This window comes from Dermochelys coriacea, chromosome 9 (assembly GCF_009764565.3).
Source record: "Dermochelys coriacea isolate rDerCor1 chromosome 9, rDerCor1.pri.v4, whole genome shotgun sequence".
Lineage (NCBI taxonomy): Eukaryota > Metazoa > Chordata > Testudines > Dermochelyidae > Dermochelys > Dermochelys coriacea.
In genome coordinates, this window is record NC_050076.1 from 99,999,544 (window position 1) to 100,015,748 (window position 16,205).

Below are 16,205 nucleotides of genomic sequence, written 5' to 3' on the forward strand. Positions count from 1 at the left end.
CAGTTTTCTGCTCTATTAATCAGTGCTCTCAAACTGTAGTCTGTGAACTCCCAGTGCCTATGGAACTAAGCAGTGGGGCATGGGGAGAGAAGCTGGTCCACTTTTCTTAAAAAGTGGTCTGCAGAATGAAGCTGAATTACCACCAAATATAAATCTAATTCACAATTCTTGTAGCACACAGCCAAGATGCAAGTTCACAGATTTTAAAACTCAAATTCTTGTTAACAGTTAAAAGTAAGTTAGTGTTCCCCTGTAGCCATTTTAAAAAGTAAAACAAATACAAAAAAGTCTTACCTCCTCTTGAACACCAGCAGTATGTGTCAATTTGTTTCCATCCGTGATGGTAATTAAAATAGATGGCTCTAAAAAGAACGGGTTCCTCCCCTAGAGAAAGAATAAAAACATGTAAAATAGTAACAAATAATATTTAATTCCATACTTCAGTTAAACTTGTGTTGGTCTGTAAATGTACTCGTCAATTTACAGCACATAAAACACAGTATCTGCCTTTAAGAACTTAAAATGCCAAACAATCCTTATAAAAGCGTGAGATGGTGTTAAATCCGTGGACATGTAGAACTTCACAACCAAAACGATACTGCGATAATGAAAAGTTAATTAAAATACCATACTGAGAAGGCAAACATACGACATAGCAAAGTTTGAAATAGTTATTTGATAAATATCTACAATTTTAAGATTCCAGGTGTACATGCATGCACACACAATATGCACTGAACACAAATATACACATAACATGTTTCCATGTGGCTTAGTGTGTGACATGAGAACTCAAGTTTTAAAAATGGAATCTATTTGTAGTTTATGAATATCGATAGTACATAACACAAGAACTAGGGGTCACCCTATGAAATTAATAGGCAACAGGTTTAAAACAAAAACAAAAAAAGTAAGTACTTCTTCACACAACGCAGTCAACCTGTGGAATTCATTGAGAATGGATGTTGTGAAGGCCAAAACTATAACAGGGTTCAAAAAATAACTATATTAGTTCATGGAGAACAGGTCCATCTTTGGCTATTAGCCAGGATGGTCAAGGATTCAATCCCATGCTCTGAGTGGCCCTAGCTTCTGTTTGCCAGAAGCTGGGAGTGGATGATGGGGGATAGATCACTCAACGACTGTCTGTTCTGTTCATTCCTTCTGAAGCACCTGGCATTGACTACTGTCGGAAGACAGGATACTAGGCTAGATGGATCATCGTTTTACTATAACCAGTTCAAAGCAGCCCTCTCATTTTACTCATACTCCATCACCTCCCCAACCCAGCTCCAGATATTTAACAATATCCACAAAGCAGCAATGGTTACAAAGAGCATTTGATACAATGTGAAGAAAGAACAAACATTTGTTACCTGTCCATAATTGTCTATTCCAGATACTAATCTATTGAGATTTAACAAGTCAAAAGAGGATCTGAGAGCCTGCCCAAGGGTAGTCAATCCTGAAGCTTGCAGGTTTTTCAGTTCATTCATGAATGTTGCATGATTTTCCTTCCATCCAGCCTGTTATGTAGTAATATAGAGAGACCAAAAAAAAAAAAAAAAAAGAAAAAGAAAAGAAAAAGAAAGGACAGTTTATTCGTCATTTTATTAGTGATCTGGCAAACATCAACTGCAGGGTCTGATCATCACTTTTCCTCTCAGAGGCAAATTACATTTCTCATTAGCAAGTAGATCCTATTGTGCTAGTATTAATTAAATCTATGCATCATAAATAAATAAAATAGAGACTAACAAATTTATTAGAGCATAAGCTTTCGTGAGCTACAGCTCACTTCATCGGATGCATTTGGTGGAAAAAAAAAAAAAAAAAAAAGCATGGTGGTGAATGAAGGAGCTGCAGGGAGAGCACAAGGAGCTGCTCTTGTGGTGCTCTGCAACTCCTCCCCAACCTGCCTTACCCAGGGCTAGAAAAACATGCAGTGAGAGATACCAGTGCCACCACCTTCTTGCTCCCTGCTCAGTGCCCACCCAAGAACTAGAAAGATGACAGCTGTGTACCATTAACTGGGGACTTTTAAAACTGTATAATCAACCAACTTAGAGAAGTTTCACAAAAGCGACTCACTATATTTCTCACTTTTCTTGTACTTCCTTTCCCTCCATTTACATTCATATACAGATCGTGCCTCTTTTATGCCTTCCTCTACACTTTTCCTCCACACCCATATTATATATTGTAAAAACACACTTTTCTTCTACCCCGGTTTCTCTACTTCCTACCTTATAATTCTAACTCTACTTTCTTCTGTCACTTCTTCCTTACTGCTGGAAACTGGCTCAGATTCCTATCAGGTTGCTGCACGGAACCCTTCTGTCTCTTTAACAGACAGACACTTGCTAGTTGAAGAATGATAGTTGCAAGGTCCCAATCCCTCCCCCAGTGTTGGAAGAGAGAAGGGACATTGTGTCTTGTCCTCTGCATCCCAGAGACTCCTGGCTGCTGCAATGGGGAGTACAGAACATCTCTTCAATATTTATAGTTCACTCCCTCAGTTACCCAGCTGCTGCAAGGAGGCAGGTGTGTACATGTGCAAGTGTCATTCCACCCCTTACCCAAGCCTCAGTTTTGAGTCCTCTCCACTGCATAGTGCCAATCCCTTCCTTTGATGCTGCTCAGAACTTACCTGAACAGCAGCAGAGTAAAACTAACTCAATTCTTGTTAGTTTTGCTAATGCCCACCTAACAGAGCACTGGGCCTTGGAAGGAAGGCCTGCTTGTGTCCCATGCGCCCGTTACTGCCCTTTGACACTCCAAACTGTGGTTGTAAGCCACATGTCTGCTCCTCGTCATGTGTTCTACAGGAATTTACATGGAAGGCTTCCTGTCTCTTTAGGCAAGGGAGTACCTGAAAAGTGTGGGGGGCGGGAGGGAATCTCTGCAGCTATCAGTTAGAAGGCCAGAGTGGGAGATAGCTGCAAGTGCTGACTGTGGCAGAAAGACTCAGCTGAAGCGGACCATTAAGCTCTGGGAGAAGAACTGTAAGGACCAGGAAACCTTGGTGATAAGGACTAAGGCAAGAAATAATTAAAATCTTAAACGCAACTTAACACTCAAGCCCTGGCCAACTGTCCTCTTTCAGCAAAGTAGGTGCCAAACTCCAACAAGGGATTTACACTCTGCCCTAAGTCAGTCCTTACTGCAAGGTTCAATGAAATATTCTTCACTTCTTGCTGCTTTCAATGCTGTATGTCTAATTTGGGTATCTGTTTGTAGAGCACTTTGGAGAAAAGAACAAATATTTTTATAAGCAGTAACCATGTTCTCAGATCCTTATCTGCTCTACCTCTAGCCACAACAGGAAGAGTAAAAAATTAAGTTTCATCCTTAACTTTAAATGCAAGATCTATTTAGATGAAAGATGCTATATGTAACTAAATAAAAAAAGTCACTAATTTCTTTAGAGCAGTGGCTCTGAACCAGGGATATGCGTACCACTGGGGGACAGAGATCTTCCAGGGGGTATATCAACAACTCCTCTAGATATTAGCCTAGTTTTACAACAGGCAACATGAAAAGCACTAGCAAAGTCAGTACAAACTAAAATTTCATACAGTCATAACTTGTTTATACTGCTCTATATACTATATTAGTATTTCTCAACCGGGGGGGTGGGAGGGAAGGGGTTCCTTGATTTATTTTACAATTATGGAGAAGTAATTAAAAATGAGAAAGTAAGTAATTTTCCAGTAATATTGTGCTAAAACACCTTTGTATTTTTTTGGCTGATTTTGTAAGCAAGTTTGCAAGTGAAGTGTAACTTATGGCATGCAAGACAAATCAGCCTCCTGAAAGGGGTACAGTACTGTGAAAAGTTTGAGAACTACTGCTTTAAAATAATTCTATGTTGCATCGAAGTGAGTGAGTTATATCACACAACATGCAGGACACAGTTTGTAAAAAGTTATTTTTAAAGAGGTGACAGCGTACGTGGCCCTAAATGAATGGACATAACATTCTCTTTGCCCTAAATATATCTTAAAATCCAAATACAGATATTATCCAAGACCCCTATTGAGAAAATGGGGTAAAGGAAATGGAAGGAATCTAGATTACTCAGGAGATTATACCGAGGGCAATTTTTTATTTCTATTTAGTCAGCAATTTAAATCCAGGTCAGCTTGGTAGTATCCAAGAATTGATATAATAAAATGGCTATTTGGTTAGCCACCATGAAATGAGTTAGACTTCCATCCAGTTGTCCACACCACGGCTAAAGCCCCAAGTCTCAAAAAGGGTTAGAATTGAACAGAGAAAGAGCCTTAGCTACTGTGGCATGGTTATCAGTAGTTCTCCAGAACAGAAACTGTGACACATTAGCAGACCAGCACAGGGGAGCGTACCAACTTGTGATGTACCAGTTCTGCAGAGAAAAGTTATCCACAGGAGTCAGTCTCACACAGTGCACAAGTGCCAGTTTTCATTTTAAAACCAAATCTAAAACTCCACATGTAGTGGAAGGTGTTTGGTCTTGCATTCATATGGCTTCTTTTCTAAAATAAACAGAAGCCATGTGAAGTTGAGGCATACGAAAGTCTGATTAGTTTGGGTTGGGTTTTTTTGTTTGTAAAAAGAGGAGAGAAGGCAAAAAACTCACTTGTTTTGTCCCTTAGATATATTTTAAAAATTGTTTAAAATTGTTTATTGTTTAAAAAAAAATAAAAAAAAATTAAGTTTGGGACTTTCCCCCTCCCCAAAAACAAACTTGCACCAGTGGTTTTGGTAACAAACTTCCCTGGCCCTCAACCCTCCAAGTTACATGTTCAGTGGTCTATTATTGGACAGATGCATTGACAAACTTGTAGATTGTGGGGTGTCTTAAAAAAGCAGCCAGAGCTTTTGAAAGAAGCAGTTTTTGGTACAGAGCTAACTGCAACTGAAGATTTCATCCTTTGAAGCTGAAGACAGACTCATTTCCAGACTTCAGGGCCTCCCAAAAGGTTCTGATGCAAGATAAGTGCTGCAAATGATCTTAAAGTGTCAGGCAACTCCCCAACAGATGCTATTACCCCACTGCTGTTCTCTGAAGGAGAAATCTCCAATGGCAGGACACCTGATTGTGTGCTTTAAAGTGCTAGATTAGAAGCCCTTTGAGTAGGGGCAGGGTGTATGCATATTCTCTAATCTCTTCAAACTAAGTTTGTTTTTTGAGTGGTAGGACAGCAAAAAGCTCAGAGAAAGACCAAGGCTAAGAACTTTCAGACTTATTCTGAACTCCTTGGTATCTTGAGAGCCATCATTCAGTGCCCCAGAAGTGGAGGGAGAGTATGGACTGGGTACAGATTCCCAACCTCAGCAATGCAGACAGCCCTCCTGCATTTCAAGATCTGTCCCAAAGATATTTCAAGATAGTCTAATAACCAGCTAGAAGAATCTCCATCTTTCAAAATGCCTCATTTTGTTGCCTCTAAACAAGTTTTTTCACCCTGAATCTTGGCAGCGGGGATTTTTGGGCCAGCTCCAGTTCTTTTAACTTAACTGAACAATTACAAAGGACCTCCGAATCCTCCTAACTCTTCAGTACAACTGCTAAACGTCATTTGGTAGGAACGCCTGCCAAATGAACTAAATTTCTTGGTAGTAAACCAGGTCCCAGGCCCAGCTCAAGATGTGTTTTCTGAAGAATGGTGTTGTACATGGTTCCTGATCTCCTTTAACATACGGATTGGGAAAGTGACAGAATACACACTCATGGAAGCGTAATTCTTTCATGTCATAACTTTCAAATGACCTTGAGAGCATACCTGGATTTCCTCCAGTATATTAACAGGATGTCTTGTATATTTCTTTTCTGTAATGGAGCGATTCTATAGGGCTATTCCATGTGAGTGCAGGGAATACAGGATTTCCCTAACTGCATACCTTGTTTAAATAAATGCCTGTGGAAGCGAAAGTAGTGTTTTCTGTCAATTAATGAAAGGTTTGCTTGGAGGACATTAAAAAAATATCCAAGTGAGTAGTACAAAAATCACTTCTGTAATATGGTTCTCTTGGTGACTCTGACCTAAGAATATAACACTGAAAAATGACAGTGGTATTCAGAGAACTTCAGGAGTTGAAACGGGACCTGGGATTGAGGATTTCTGTGTTCTTGCTCCTCCTCCCCTTCAATACACTGTTAAAAGTATCCTGCAGAATTATCCAGAGTAATCATTTCTGTGCTCGTGTCAGAAGCAGCCTTTCAAAAGTGGTTAGGATTATAAAGTGCTGCCTTGGAAAATGCTACTGTGAGGGAATAGTTATTTTCATCTGCAGGTAGGAATACTATAGAATGAAAGGGAGTTGGAGATGCACGCATTGAAACAAAGAGAGTTAAAGAGGCCATGTATGCAAATAGACAAGAATAAAGTCAAAGCTATAGAGCAGTTATATTTTTGATTCCTTATATATAATTCCAGTTGTGAGACTTCAGTTTTTTCAGGTCTTCAAGTACCAAATTCCTACTGGATCATTTTTATGCACAGAATTTAACACTGAGTAGAGTACATCTTGGCAAATAAACTGAAGTATTAATTTACCATTACTTGAAAATTTAGAGGAAAAACTGAACAGAATTGAATTTTAAAGGGATGACCTTCTGGTGAATATGAAGGTCTAATGAGGTACTTATACCGTACTTGCTTTTCTGGGCATTTGTGAGAATCACACACCTGCTGCCCCAAGCCATGACTGGGCAAAAGGGATGTCAATCAGCCCTCTGTGGCACTAAATAGAACTTTCAAATATCGTCCCCTGGAATCCTGAAATTTGTCTTGTGAAATACAATTCTTCAATCAAAGACATCTGGTAGCACTGCACAACTATCCTGTCTCCTTCCAGACAAAACCTGGAGAGACCTGCCAAGGGAAGAGAGAGGGTCCACCAGCTAAGTGAATAAAAATAAAGTAGCAGAATTAAGCAGTATAGGGAAGATAAGAAATTAAAGAGTCAGTTAAATTTAAATAAATAGTTTTAGTAGCTGGGAAAATTAAGGTAACGGGTGTAGGATTCAGTTGAGACGCTTGGGGGTTCTTCAAAACAAATGTTTGAATTAAAAAAAAAAAAAAAAGTATGTTTTCCTAGTTGTTCACTTTAAGTTTGGACAAAAAGCACCATCCTCATGAGAGTATCAAAATGCAAGAGAATAATAAGCAGACAAAGTCCCTGGATTTTAGATATGTACAGAGCAGGACGGATTGATTTAATCAAAGCGATTTAAATCACAAGGTGGAGGAACCTGATTTAAATAACTGATTTTAATCAATTTTCGCATCATTTGTACACTTCAGCTATTTTCTAATGAAAGGTGCACTTTCATTGGTTGATATAACCATCAAAATATGTTGATTTACAACTAAATAGAGCTTTTACACTAGATTTGGTTCATCTTTTTGCTACCTAGCAGGATACACTGTAATTATATACGTTTATTTAAACAATTATGTAACTCAATATTTTCAGATTCTTGTTAATTTTACATTTTAGTATGTTAAAAATCGTGAATGACATGCTTTTTTTACTAGAGTACTAACTTTTTGCTCATGATTTGTGTCAAGCTGCATTAAAGGATGGTAACTGGAATTTAAATACATGAAGTAGCATATACATTTAGCTTTAAAGAAAGATAACCTTGCATGTTCAACCAGATCTCTTTTTCACACTCCTGAGCAGAACTGGATCCTCTAAGCAATCCAGTGGAAGGTAGAATATACAGTGTAGTTTTATCATGCAATTCTGTGATCCAGTGTTTGTCCTCTCTCATATCTTTGGGCTAGTCTAGGCTAACTTAAGTTTTAGGTCAAGATAAAACTACATTGTATATTCTACCTTCCACTGGATTGCTTAGAGGATCCAGTCCTGCTCTCTCAATTTAGAACCTATTTCTAAAGTCAGTTTTTTGACACTACATAAAGACCTCCTTCAAGTTAGCAGGCAATTTAATTTTGGGGTGCCAAACATCCTGTCATTTTTCTTACTCTGCCTGTGTGCTTCAGACAGGCCAGCATTTGGAAAACTCAACAGCCAGGGAGAGCGGCACTCACCAAGCTGACGTGCTAATGATGAACAAGCAATTTTGAGCCCTAAACACCGAAACCTAAACCCACCCCACCATTCCTTAGAACAAAACCGTTTAGATAGCCATCTAGTGTCTTCCAATTAGCCCTTAAAATGGACTTTCAAAAAAGCAACAAAAGATAATAAGAGCTCCTTTTCAGTTTAAGCACATTAAGTTAGTTATACACCTGGCCAAAGAGAAATGGCTAAGGGCTTCCCAAAAATACTGGCAGGCTTGTAGTGATCGTCATTATTAAACCAGTCTTGGAGAAGCACTCTCTAGACACGTGCTTATACTCCTTCTCCGAGACCATATACCATCTGGAAGCACTGCACTATGTTTAAATTTTAATGCATCAGAAGTGAAGTAAATTCACAGATTGAAATAATTTGCTCTAAACTCCACAAAGTATTCACACACATATAAAAAGGTCTGCAGAAGTGTCATTTGCTCTAAAAATTGCCTTAGAAAGTCAAGATAAACAAATAGTTTGCCTATGCTACTTACAGCCTTGTAGATACAGGAATTATTTCAGTTTTAACATTCTACTTTTCACTGTTCCTGAGGTCTTGTTTTTTGTTAGGCACTCCACTTGGGATAGTGAAATTAAATCAGTCAGTTTCAGCTTTGGATTCCCATCCAATAGCACAACGTTATTGCTTTTAATTCCAACACAATAGAGGATTTAAATAAAAATTAGGGCTGTCGATCAATCGCAGTTAACTCACACGATTAACTCAAAAAAAATTGTGATTTTAATCGCACTGTTAAAAAATAGACTACTAATTTAAATGTATTAAATATTTTGGATGTTTTTCTACATTTTCATATATATTGTATTCTGTGTTGTAACTGAAATAAAAGTGCCTATTTTTTATTACAAATATTTGCACGGTAAAAATGATAAAAGAAATAGTATTTTTCAATTCACCTCAGACAAGTACTGAAGTGCAATCTCTGTCGTGAAAGTGCAATTTACAAATGTAGATTTTGTTGTTGTTACATAACTGCACTCAAAAACAAAACAATGTAAAACTTCAAAGCCTACAAGTCCACTCAGTCCTCCTTCTTGTTCAGGCAAATGCTAAGACAAACAAGTTTGTTTACATTTACAGGAGATAATGTCACCAGAAAGTGAGAACAGACATTCACAAGGCACTTTTGTAGTCAGCATATCTACATGCCAGATATGCTAAACATCTGTATGCCCCTTCATGCTTCAGCCACCATTCCAGAGGACATGCTTCCATGCTGATGACGCTTGTTAAAAAAAATACACTGTATTAATTAAATTTGTGACTGAACTCCTTTGGGGAGAACTGTATGTCCTCTGCTCTGTTTTACCCGCATTCTGTCATATATTTAATGTTATAGCAGTCTCGGATGATGACACAGCACATATTGTTCATTTTATGAACACTTTCATTGCAGATCTGACAAAATGCAAAGAAGGTACCAATGTGAGATTTCCAAAGATATCTACAGCACTCGACCCAAGGTTTAAGAATCTGAAATACCTTCCAAAATCTGAGAGGGACTGGGTGTGGAGCATGTTTTCAGAAGTCTTAAAAGAGCAACACTCCGATGCGGAAACTACAGAACTCCAAACCACCAAAAAAGAAAATCAACCTTCTGTTGGTGGCATCTGACTCAGATAATGAAAATGAACATGCGTCGGTCCACACTGCTTTGGAATGTTATCAAGCAGAACCCGTCATCAGCATGGACACATGTCCCCTGGAATGGTGGTTGAAGCCTGAAGGGACACATGAATTTTTAGCGCATCTGGCACATAAATATCTTGTGATGCCAGCTACAAAGGTGCCATGAAAACGCCTGTTCTCACTTTCAGGTGACATTGTAAACAAGAAGCGGGAAGCATTATCTCCTGTAAATGTAAACGAAACTTCTTGTTCAGCCATTTGCTCAGACAAAGAAGTAGAACTGGGTAGACTTGCAGGCTCTAAAATTTTAAGATTGTGTTTAAAAAACAAAACAAACCTGCATTCAAAAATAAAACAGTTCTACATTTGTAAATTTAACTTTTGTGATAAAGAGATTGCACTGCAGTACTTGTATTAGGTGAACTGAAAAAATATTATTTCTTCCATTTTTTCACAGTGCAAATACTTGTAAACAAAAATAAATATAAAGTGAGCACTGTAGACTTTGTATTATGTGTTGTAATTGAAATCAATATATTTGAAAATATAGAAAACATCCAAAAATATTTAAATGATATTCTAATAATTTTTTAATTGTGATTTTTTTAATCACTTGACAGCCCTAATAAAAATATTTAATAATTGTTGCATTCCTATGGTGCTTTCAATAACTGAAAGCAACTATTTCATTGAGAACATTTCTATTAGTATTAAGAATTGCAAGATCTCTTCTTCCTTCTGTTCCAAAAACAGACCAGAGAAGCATTAACCACTTGAATAGGTCTTTAAAAACTTCTCAGCACATTGCCCTTTCAACCCATCCAAATTTGAGAGCATTCTCAAAGTTAGGCAGCCACCCAGTTCGACACATACCAAAGAGGGGATCATACCAAAGAGGAGGTCCCATACACTTGTCCTTCCCTTCCCTCTGAGCAGCAACTCCCTTCATTTTCAAACTCCTCCCACACCATCTTTATATTCTTTGACTCACGTGATACAGAACCCAAGAACTTAGCTTGAATTTTTCCACTGTGGAGAAAACTGCCTCACCACCACCCCTTATTCCTCCAGAAATGGAGATGGAAACTCTTTAAATAATTTAAATTTTTAAAAAAGTGCACTGTCTGTGGAAAGACCGATTCAGTTTCCCATCTACAAAATTATGGTTATAAATAAGAAAAAGGCCAGGCTTGCTTTGCTTTTTCAAGACATTCTTTCTTGAATAGGTGAAGAGAACAAGATGAAAAGCAGTGCTTAACACTGGTACATAAATACTGATTACTGTGACTGAAAGCCTATCAATAAGCTCTTTTTTCATGATGATTGTTTTTCTTAATTCTGTTTTATGGTTTTTCATGACATTTCAAAAGTCACACAACATACAACCAGATCAGGCTACTACAGCCACAAAAACCCTGCTTTTGTGTGTAAAGACAGCAGTACACATGGTCCTTTTCAGAGGGATCTATGGCACTGAGCTACAGGTACAAGACACGTAAAATTTTAATTTCCATTAGGAGGAGTTCAATGTGTTGATCTATTTGTAAAAGTGACCTCTTACGCAATACTGAAATAGAAGTTGAGTAGCCAAATCCTAATGATTGCTTCGCAACATGTTTTTCTAATTCATCTAAACATTTGTGTTTCCCTGCATTAAAGTTAATCCTCAAATGTACTGATTGACACCCATAAATCTGCTAGTAAAAAGCTTCTGATCATCAGATCAAAATGCAAGTTTGAATCACAGCTTAATGTAAACTGCAGGCATTCAGAGTAGAACAATGCTGTCTGCACCAAGGAAAGCAGAACAGAGATACCATATGACCGCCTAGGGGGTTTTTTTGTTTGTTTTTTTTATAATATATGTATGTATAAAAATATTATATTCAAATGTAGCTCTGAGGCAAGTAAAATAATCAATACCACCAAAGAGCAAACTGCCAGCAAGACAAGTCTTGTTACCCATTTAATATCTGTATTTTTAAATAACTGATATCCAGGGTTTAATCTGCAGTATTTTAGACATTTAGATGGCTATGATCAAAAGCCCCATTTTCTTTGCTGCATCAACATCAAGGCTATCACATATGCTTAAATAAATGAAAAAAATATAAACACAAAGAGGTCATCATAACCCACCATTTCAAAATATATCCGTATTTAGACAAGGAACACAAAACTATCCAGAATTTGTTTCACTCAGTAAACAAGTGGCCATATCAGTATGGTTTTGAAGTAGTATGAGATTTTACAATATCTATTTTAATTCTGTATTTAAACCAGCTATGTGTTTCATGTAGCAATTTATGAAGATGGATTATAGGGACATCATAGTTTAGAAATAGTAGGTATTTCTGGATTATAAACTTTGATAAGTAAAGTACACTCCCAACAGTGCAAATAACATTCACAGACCAAAATCTTTAACTCTAAGTCACAGTTAACCAAAAGTGCCTTGTACACTTCCAGAACGTCAAGTGCACTGAGTTTTTGGGCAGTGAATTCCCCCCCCCACCCCACCCCCTTTTTTTTTTTTTTTTTGGAGGAAGCAGTGGCAGTGAGGGTGACATGATTGAGACACACCAGGAAGCTTCCTGGGACCACCTCATTGCCACTCAGGATGCATCTCTACACTTCTCCTGGCCTCTCCATTCCTCAAGAAGGACTGGAGGGATGAAGAAAGATAGGTGGTAACTGATGGGCTGCAAGAAGCATATCTACCAGCTGGAGACATCAAGAGGAAATGGAGGAGAGCTGCATACTCCACTTCAGGGTCTCATGCAGGGGAAGGTACTTTGCACAACCCTCAATAGCATAAGACTGCAGATGTGTGAACTCAGTAGGTATTCTCCTCCCCTTCCTTCTCTTTCAAAGTCCACCTCAGCCCGTTATGGAAAATCAATATTCTAAATAATCTCCCTATGCACGTGGACTTTGCAGAATTTTGAAAATTAAAAGCTGTTCATAATGTGACAGACCATAACTGAGAATCTCTTGCCCAAATGACCCCAGCGTGCACCATTAACTTTACCCCTGTGCAAAAACATGTTATAAGAAACAATTTTGAAGATTTTGGGGAAGAGACGGCTGTATCTCAGGAACCGCTTGCTCAAATATGGACCACTAATCTACTCCAGATCCTCATGAAGCACAGAAATTGTCAGGTTAATCCAAGAAAGCATGTGGATTTCACAGCATGTAGAGAAGTCAGCTGTTAAACAGTAAGAGTCTCACCTTAACTACACAGGTGCTACTACCTCACGAGATAAATGTTGGTCAGTTCCACTGAAAACTAACAATAATATTGTTAAACTGTAGGCCTTTGCTTATACTAAAAATCTAACATTAGGCAACACAATTTTTTTTTAAACACACACACTATGGTTTTGTTTGAAACTTAATAGCACCTTTGAAAAAGTTACTAAAATTAACTTCAAGTCCCTTTATCTTTAACAGCAAGCATAAGGAAGATATTTGCTTACACCCTATACATGAATAGAATTGTTAATATCACTTGTAAAAAGTTCACATTGGAGAGCTAAGCCTATAACAGCATTAAAAGCAGAGAAGCACAAGGCAACTGAATAAGAATGCGCCTACCTCAATACTCTCTGGTTAGTATTTTTTTTTAGCTAAACATCAATGTACAACATTTTAATACCTTGTTTTGTGCCCAGTTCAAAAACAAAATTTAAAAAAAAAAAAAAAATAATCAGTATTTGAAAGAAAAATGTAGATGTTCAGTTTGAAATTCAAACTAAAACAACTGATCCCAGAGACATATCTTCTTAATACCCACGCATTACACAGAAAATGCAAGTACCTCAATCTCTACAGGGAATTAGGGAGAAATTGATAGATCAATACAAGTATCAGGGCAGTTACAGATTCTAAATTGCACATAGAATGTGATTACAAGGACACCATTTAAAATGCATATTCTAGAAACGAATCAAGCGCTTCACTAAAACCTTGTCCCTATCTTGACTTGTTCCTTGTGTTTAGAACAGCTCCTCATATGATCCTTTTCATCTTTACGTTTAGAGTCTCTAGCAAATATTAAGTGGAATCCATGAAAACTGAATTTGATAGAGTGTAGTTTTAAGTATTCAAAGTCTACTCAAGGTTTTCAGTGTAACAATAACAGATCATATAGTAAGATGATAGATGGCATATAGTTAAGTAGTGGTGTTAATAGTTGCTCTATACATAGCACTATACAGTGATGTTATAAATTCTGGAAATAGCTGTACTCTGTGGTGGATATATCACAATATTTGACTAGAGAACACATTAATAAGAGAGAAATTAGGGGGCGGGGAGAAAGAACAGTAGCAAGTTCCTAAACAACAACAAATGGTTAGTTTTAAATGCAAGTTAAAATAAAGTTGGTTTACAATGGTGGTATTCCTCCTCCCCCCACCCTTGTTTTCCTAATGCAAGTTACTCAAGAACTTGATCAAGTTGTACAGTATTGCTAGGGCCCTACCAAATTTATGGCCATGAAAAACACATCAGGGACTGTGAAATCTGGTCTCCCCCCAATGAAATCTGGTCTTTTATGTGCTTTTACCCTATACTATACAGATTTCATGGGGGGAATCCAATTTGAGAAACACTGGAGGTCCTGACCCAAAAGGGAATGGGGCGGGGTGGGGGTGTTATCACAAGATTATTTTTACTTCTGTACTGCCCTCAGAGGTGGGCAGCCAGTGAGTGGTGGCTGTTGGCCGGGCATCTATCACTGAAGGCAGCGCCCCGCCAGCAGCAGCGCAGAAGCAAGGGTGGCAATACCATGCCATGCCATCCTTAGTTCTGCACTGCTGGCGGCGGCTCTGCCTTCAAAGTTGGGCATCCAGCCCGCAGTCACCACTCTCCAGCTGCCCAGCTCTGAAGACAACACCACCACCCGCAGCAGCGCAGAAAAAACAATAACAGTACCGCAATCCCCCCATCATAACCTTGCGAGTCCCGCCCCCCCCCCCCCCGCACAACTTCTTTTTGGGTCAGGACCCCTACAATTATACCACCATGAAATTTTAGATTTAAATAGTTGAAATCATGAAATTTACAATTTTTAAAATCCTACGACTGTGAAACTGACCAAAATGGACTGTGAATTTGGTAGGGCCGTAAGTATTGCATGAAGACACTGAATCACTGGATAGTGGAGCTCCCTCTAACTAATCTGTAAATCAGACTCTTACAACTAAACAGCCATTTTTGTGTATGTATTATGGCTCCATAGTTAAATCTGAAACCAGAATATTCTAGACAATTAAGTCACTAGATATGCACTACTTTTACCCAGGAATATAGATCCACGCAAGTCATGAAACTGAAGTTTATCAGAGAAGCAGCTTTTCACATTAATGGTTTGTTTTCATAATATGAAAACACAGGCAACCTTAAATTCTATGTATTCTTGTTACTGAAAGTTCAAAATATCATTTTTGTACCCTTGGGTTCACAGTAAATTGACTATTCTCCTAAGGGAGAAACATTTTCAAAACCCCAAATGAGAATGAACACATTATAAGCAATTAAGAATAAAGGAAAAGTATTTACAATCTTATGTATTCATTATAGCAAAAGCTAATACATACACACATTCATAGTTTAGAAATCAACAGAACGGTACATCACATAGTTTAAAAAGAGAGTTCCTGCCCCAAGGAGTTTATAATCTAAGTTATTATGTACATTTTTATATAGATTATAAAGCCATGCTAAGAAGCCTAGATCATAATTTAGTCATTCTTGCGGATTTTGCCTTGGTATTTTGATGAAAAAACAGCACGTAGTACACAAGAAACAAAGAGCAGGTGGCAAAGAAACGTGGAGACAACTCCCTACTCACTACAGAGAAGCTTTTCCACTTATTTGCAGGCAGTCTTAGGTAGAAATATGCATTATGATTTTACAATTTAAACTAGTTAGAAAAAGTGACTTTAGCATTTGAAATTAGTTAAGCCTCTTAGTGTAAACATTTCTGCGTTTATCTAGTAAGCCCTTAAAGCCATCGGATGTGTCTATGGAGCTGTCCAAGATATAATAGGGAGCCAAGTAAAAAGACAAAAAAAAAAAAAAAAAAAAAAAAAGGCCATAGCGGCTATTAGTGGTAGGGGTTAGCGTCAATCTAACTTTTCCAAGGAATCCTATCATTTTAGACCATCAGTGTCTCAAGTAAGCAAATGCAGGATCAGGGTCTTAATTTGCGAATTCCAGAAGAGACAGAGCTGCTTAGATGCTTTACATAAGATCAGTGTGGCAATCCACACTGCCTCTCCTTTTAATTGGTTATAAGCAACCAGTTGAAAACAAGCCATCTAACTGGTCTCCAGTTAGATGAATAATAAGACTTTTGACAGCTGACTGGATACGGAGGACATAACTACATCAAGGAACCAGTGTCATTTCTACATTGCTCTCTCCATTTAGAATGCAATTCCTTATCAGAACGCAGTGCTTCTTCATATTCT

General features: G+C 37.9%; 1 protein-coding gene across 10 annotated transcripts in view; it reads right to left on the reverse strand.

Annotated features, from left to right (window-relative positions):
* LOC119861147 (integrator complex subunit 6-like) overlaps positions 1 to 16,205 on the reverse strand; it is a 52,923-nt gene that overhangs the window by 27,771 nt on the left and 8,947 nt on the right. For 8 of the 10 annotated variants that reach the window (XR_006274040.1, XR_006274042.1, XR_006274041.1 and 5 more), the window contains exons 3-4: positions 1,377 to 1,526; positions 295 to 384 (exon numbers count right to left, since the gene is read on the reverse strand). Coding sequence is in view for 3 of the 10 variants with exons in the window: in XM_043491839.1 (XP_043347774.1) it covers positions 295 to 384; positions 1,377 to 1,526 (240 nt within the window). In the remaining 7 variants the exon portion in view is untranslated. Of the gene's footprint in view, positions 1 to 294; positions 385 to 1,376; positions 3,085 to 3,142; positions 5,546 to 6,674; positions 6,693 to 16,205 lie in introns of those variants that run through there. The other 2 variants (XR_006274045.1, XR_006274046.1) reach the window with 2 other exon arrangements.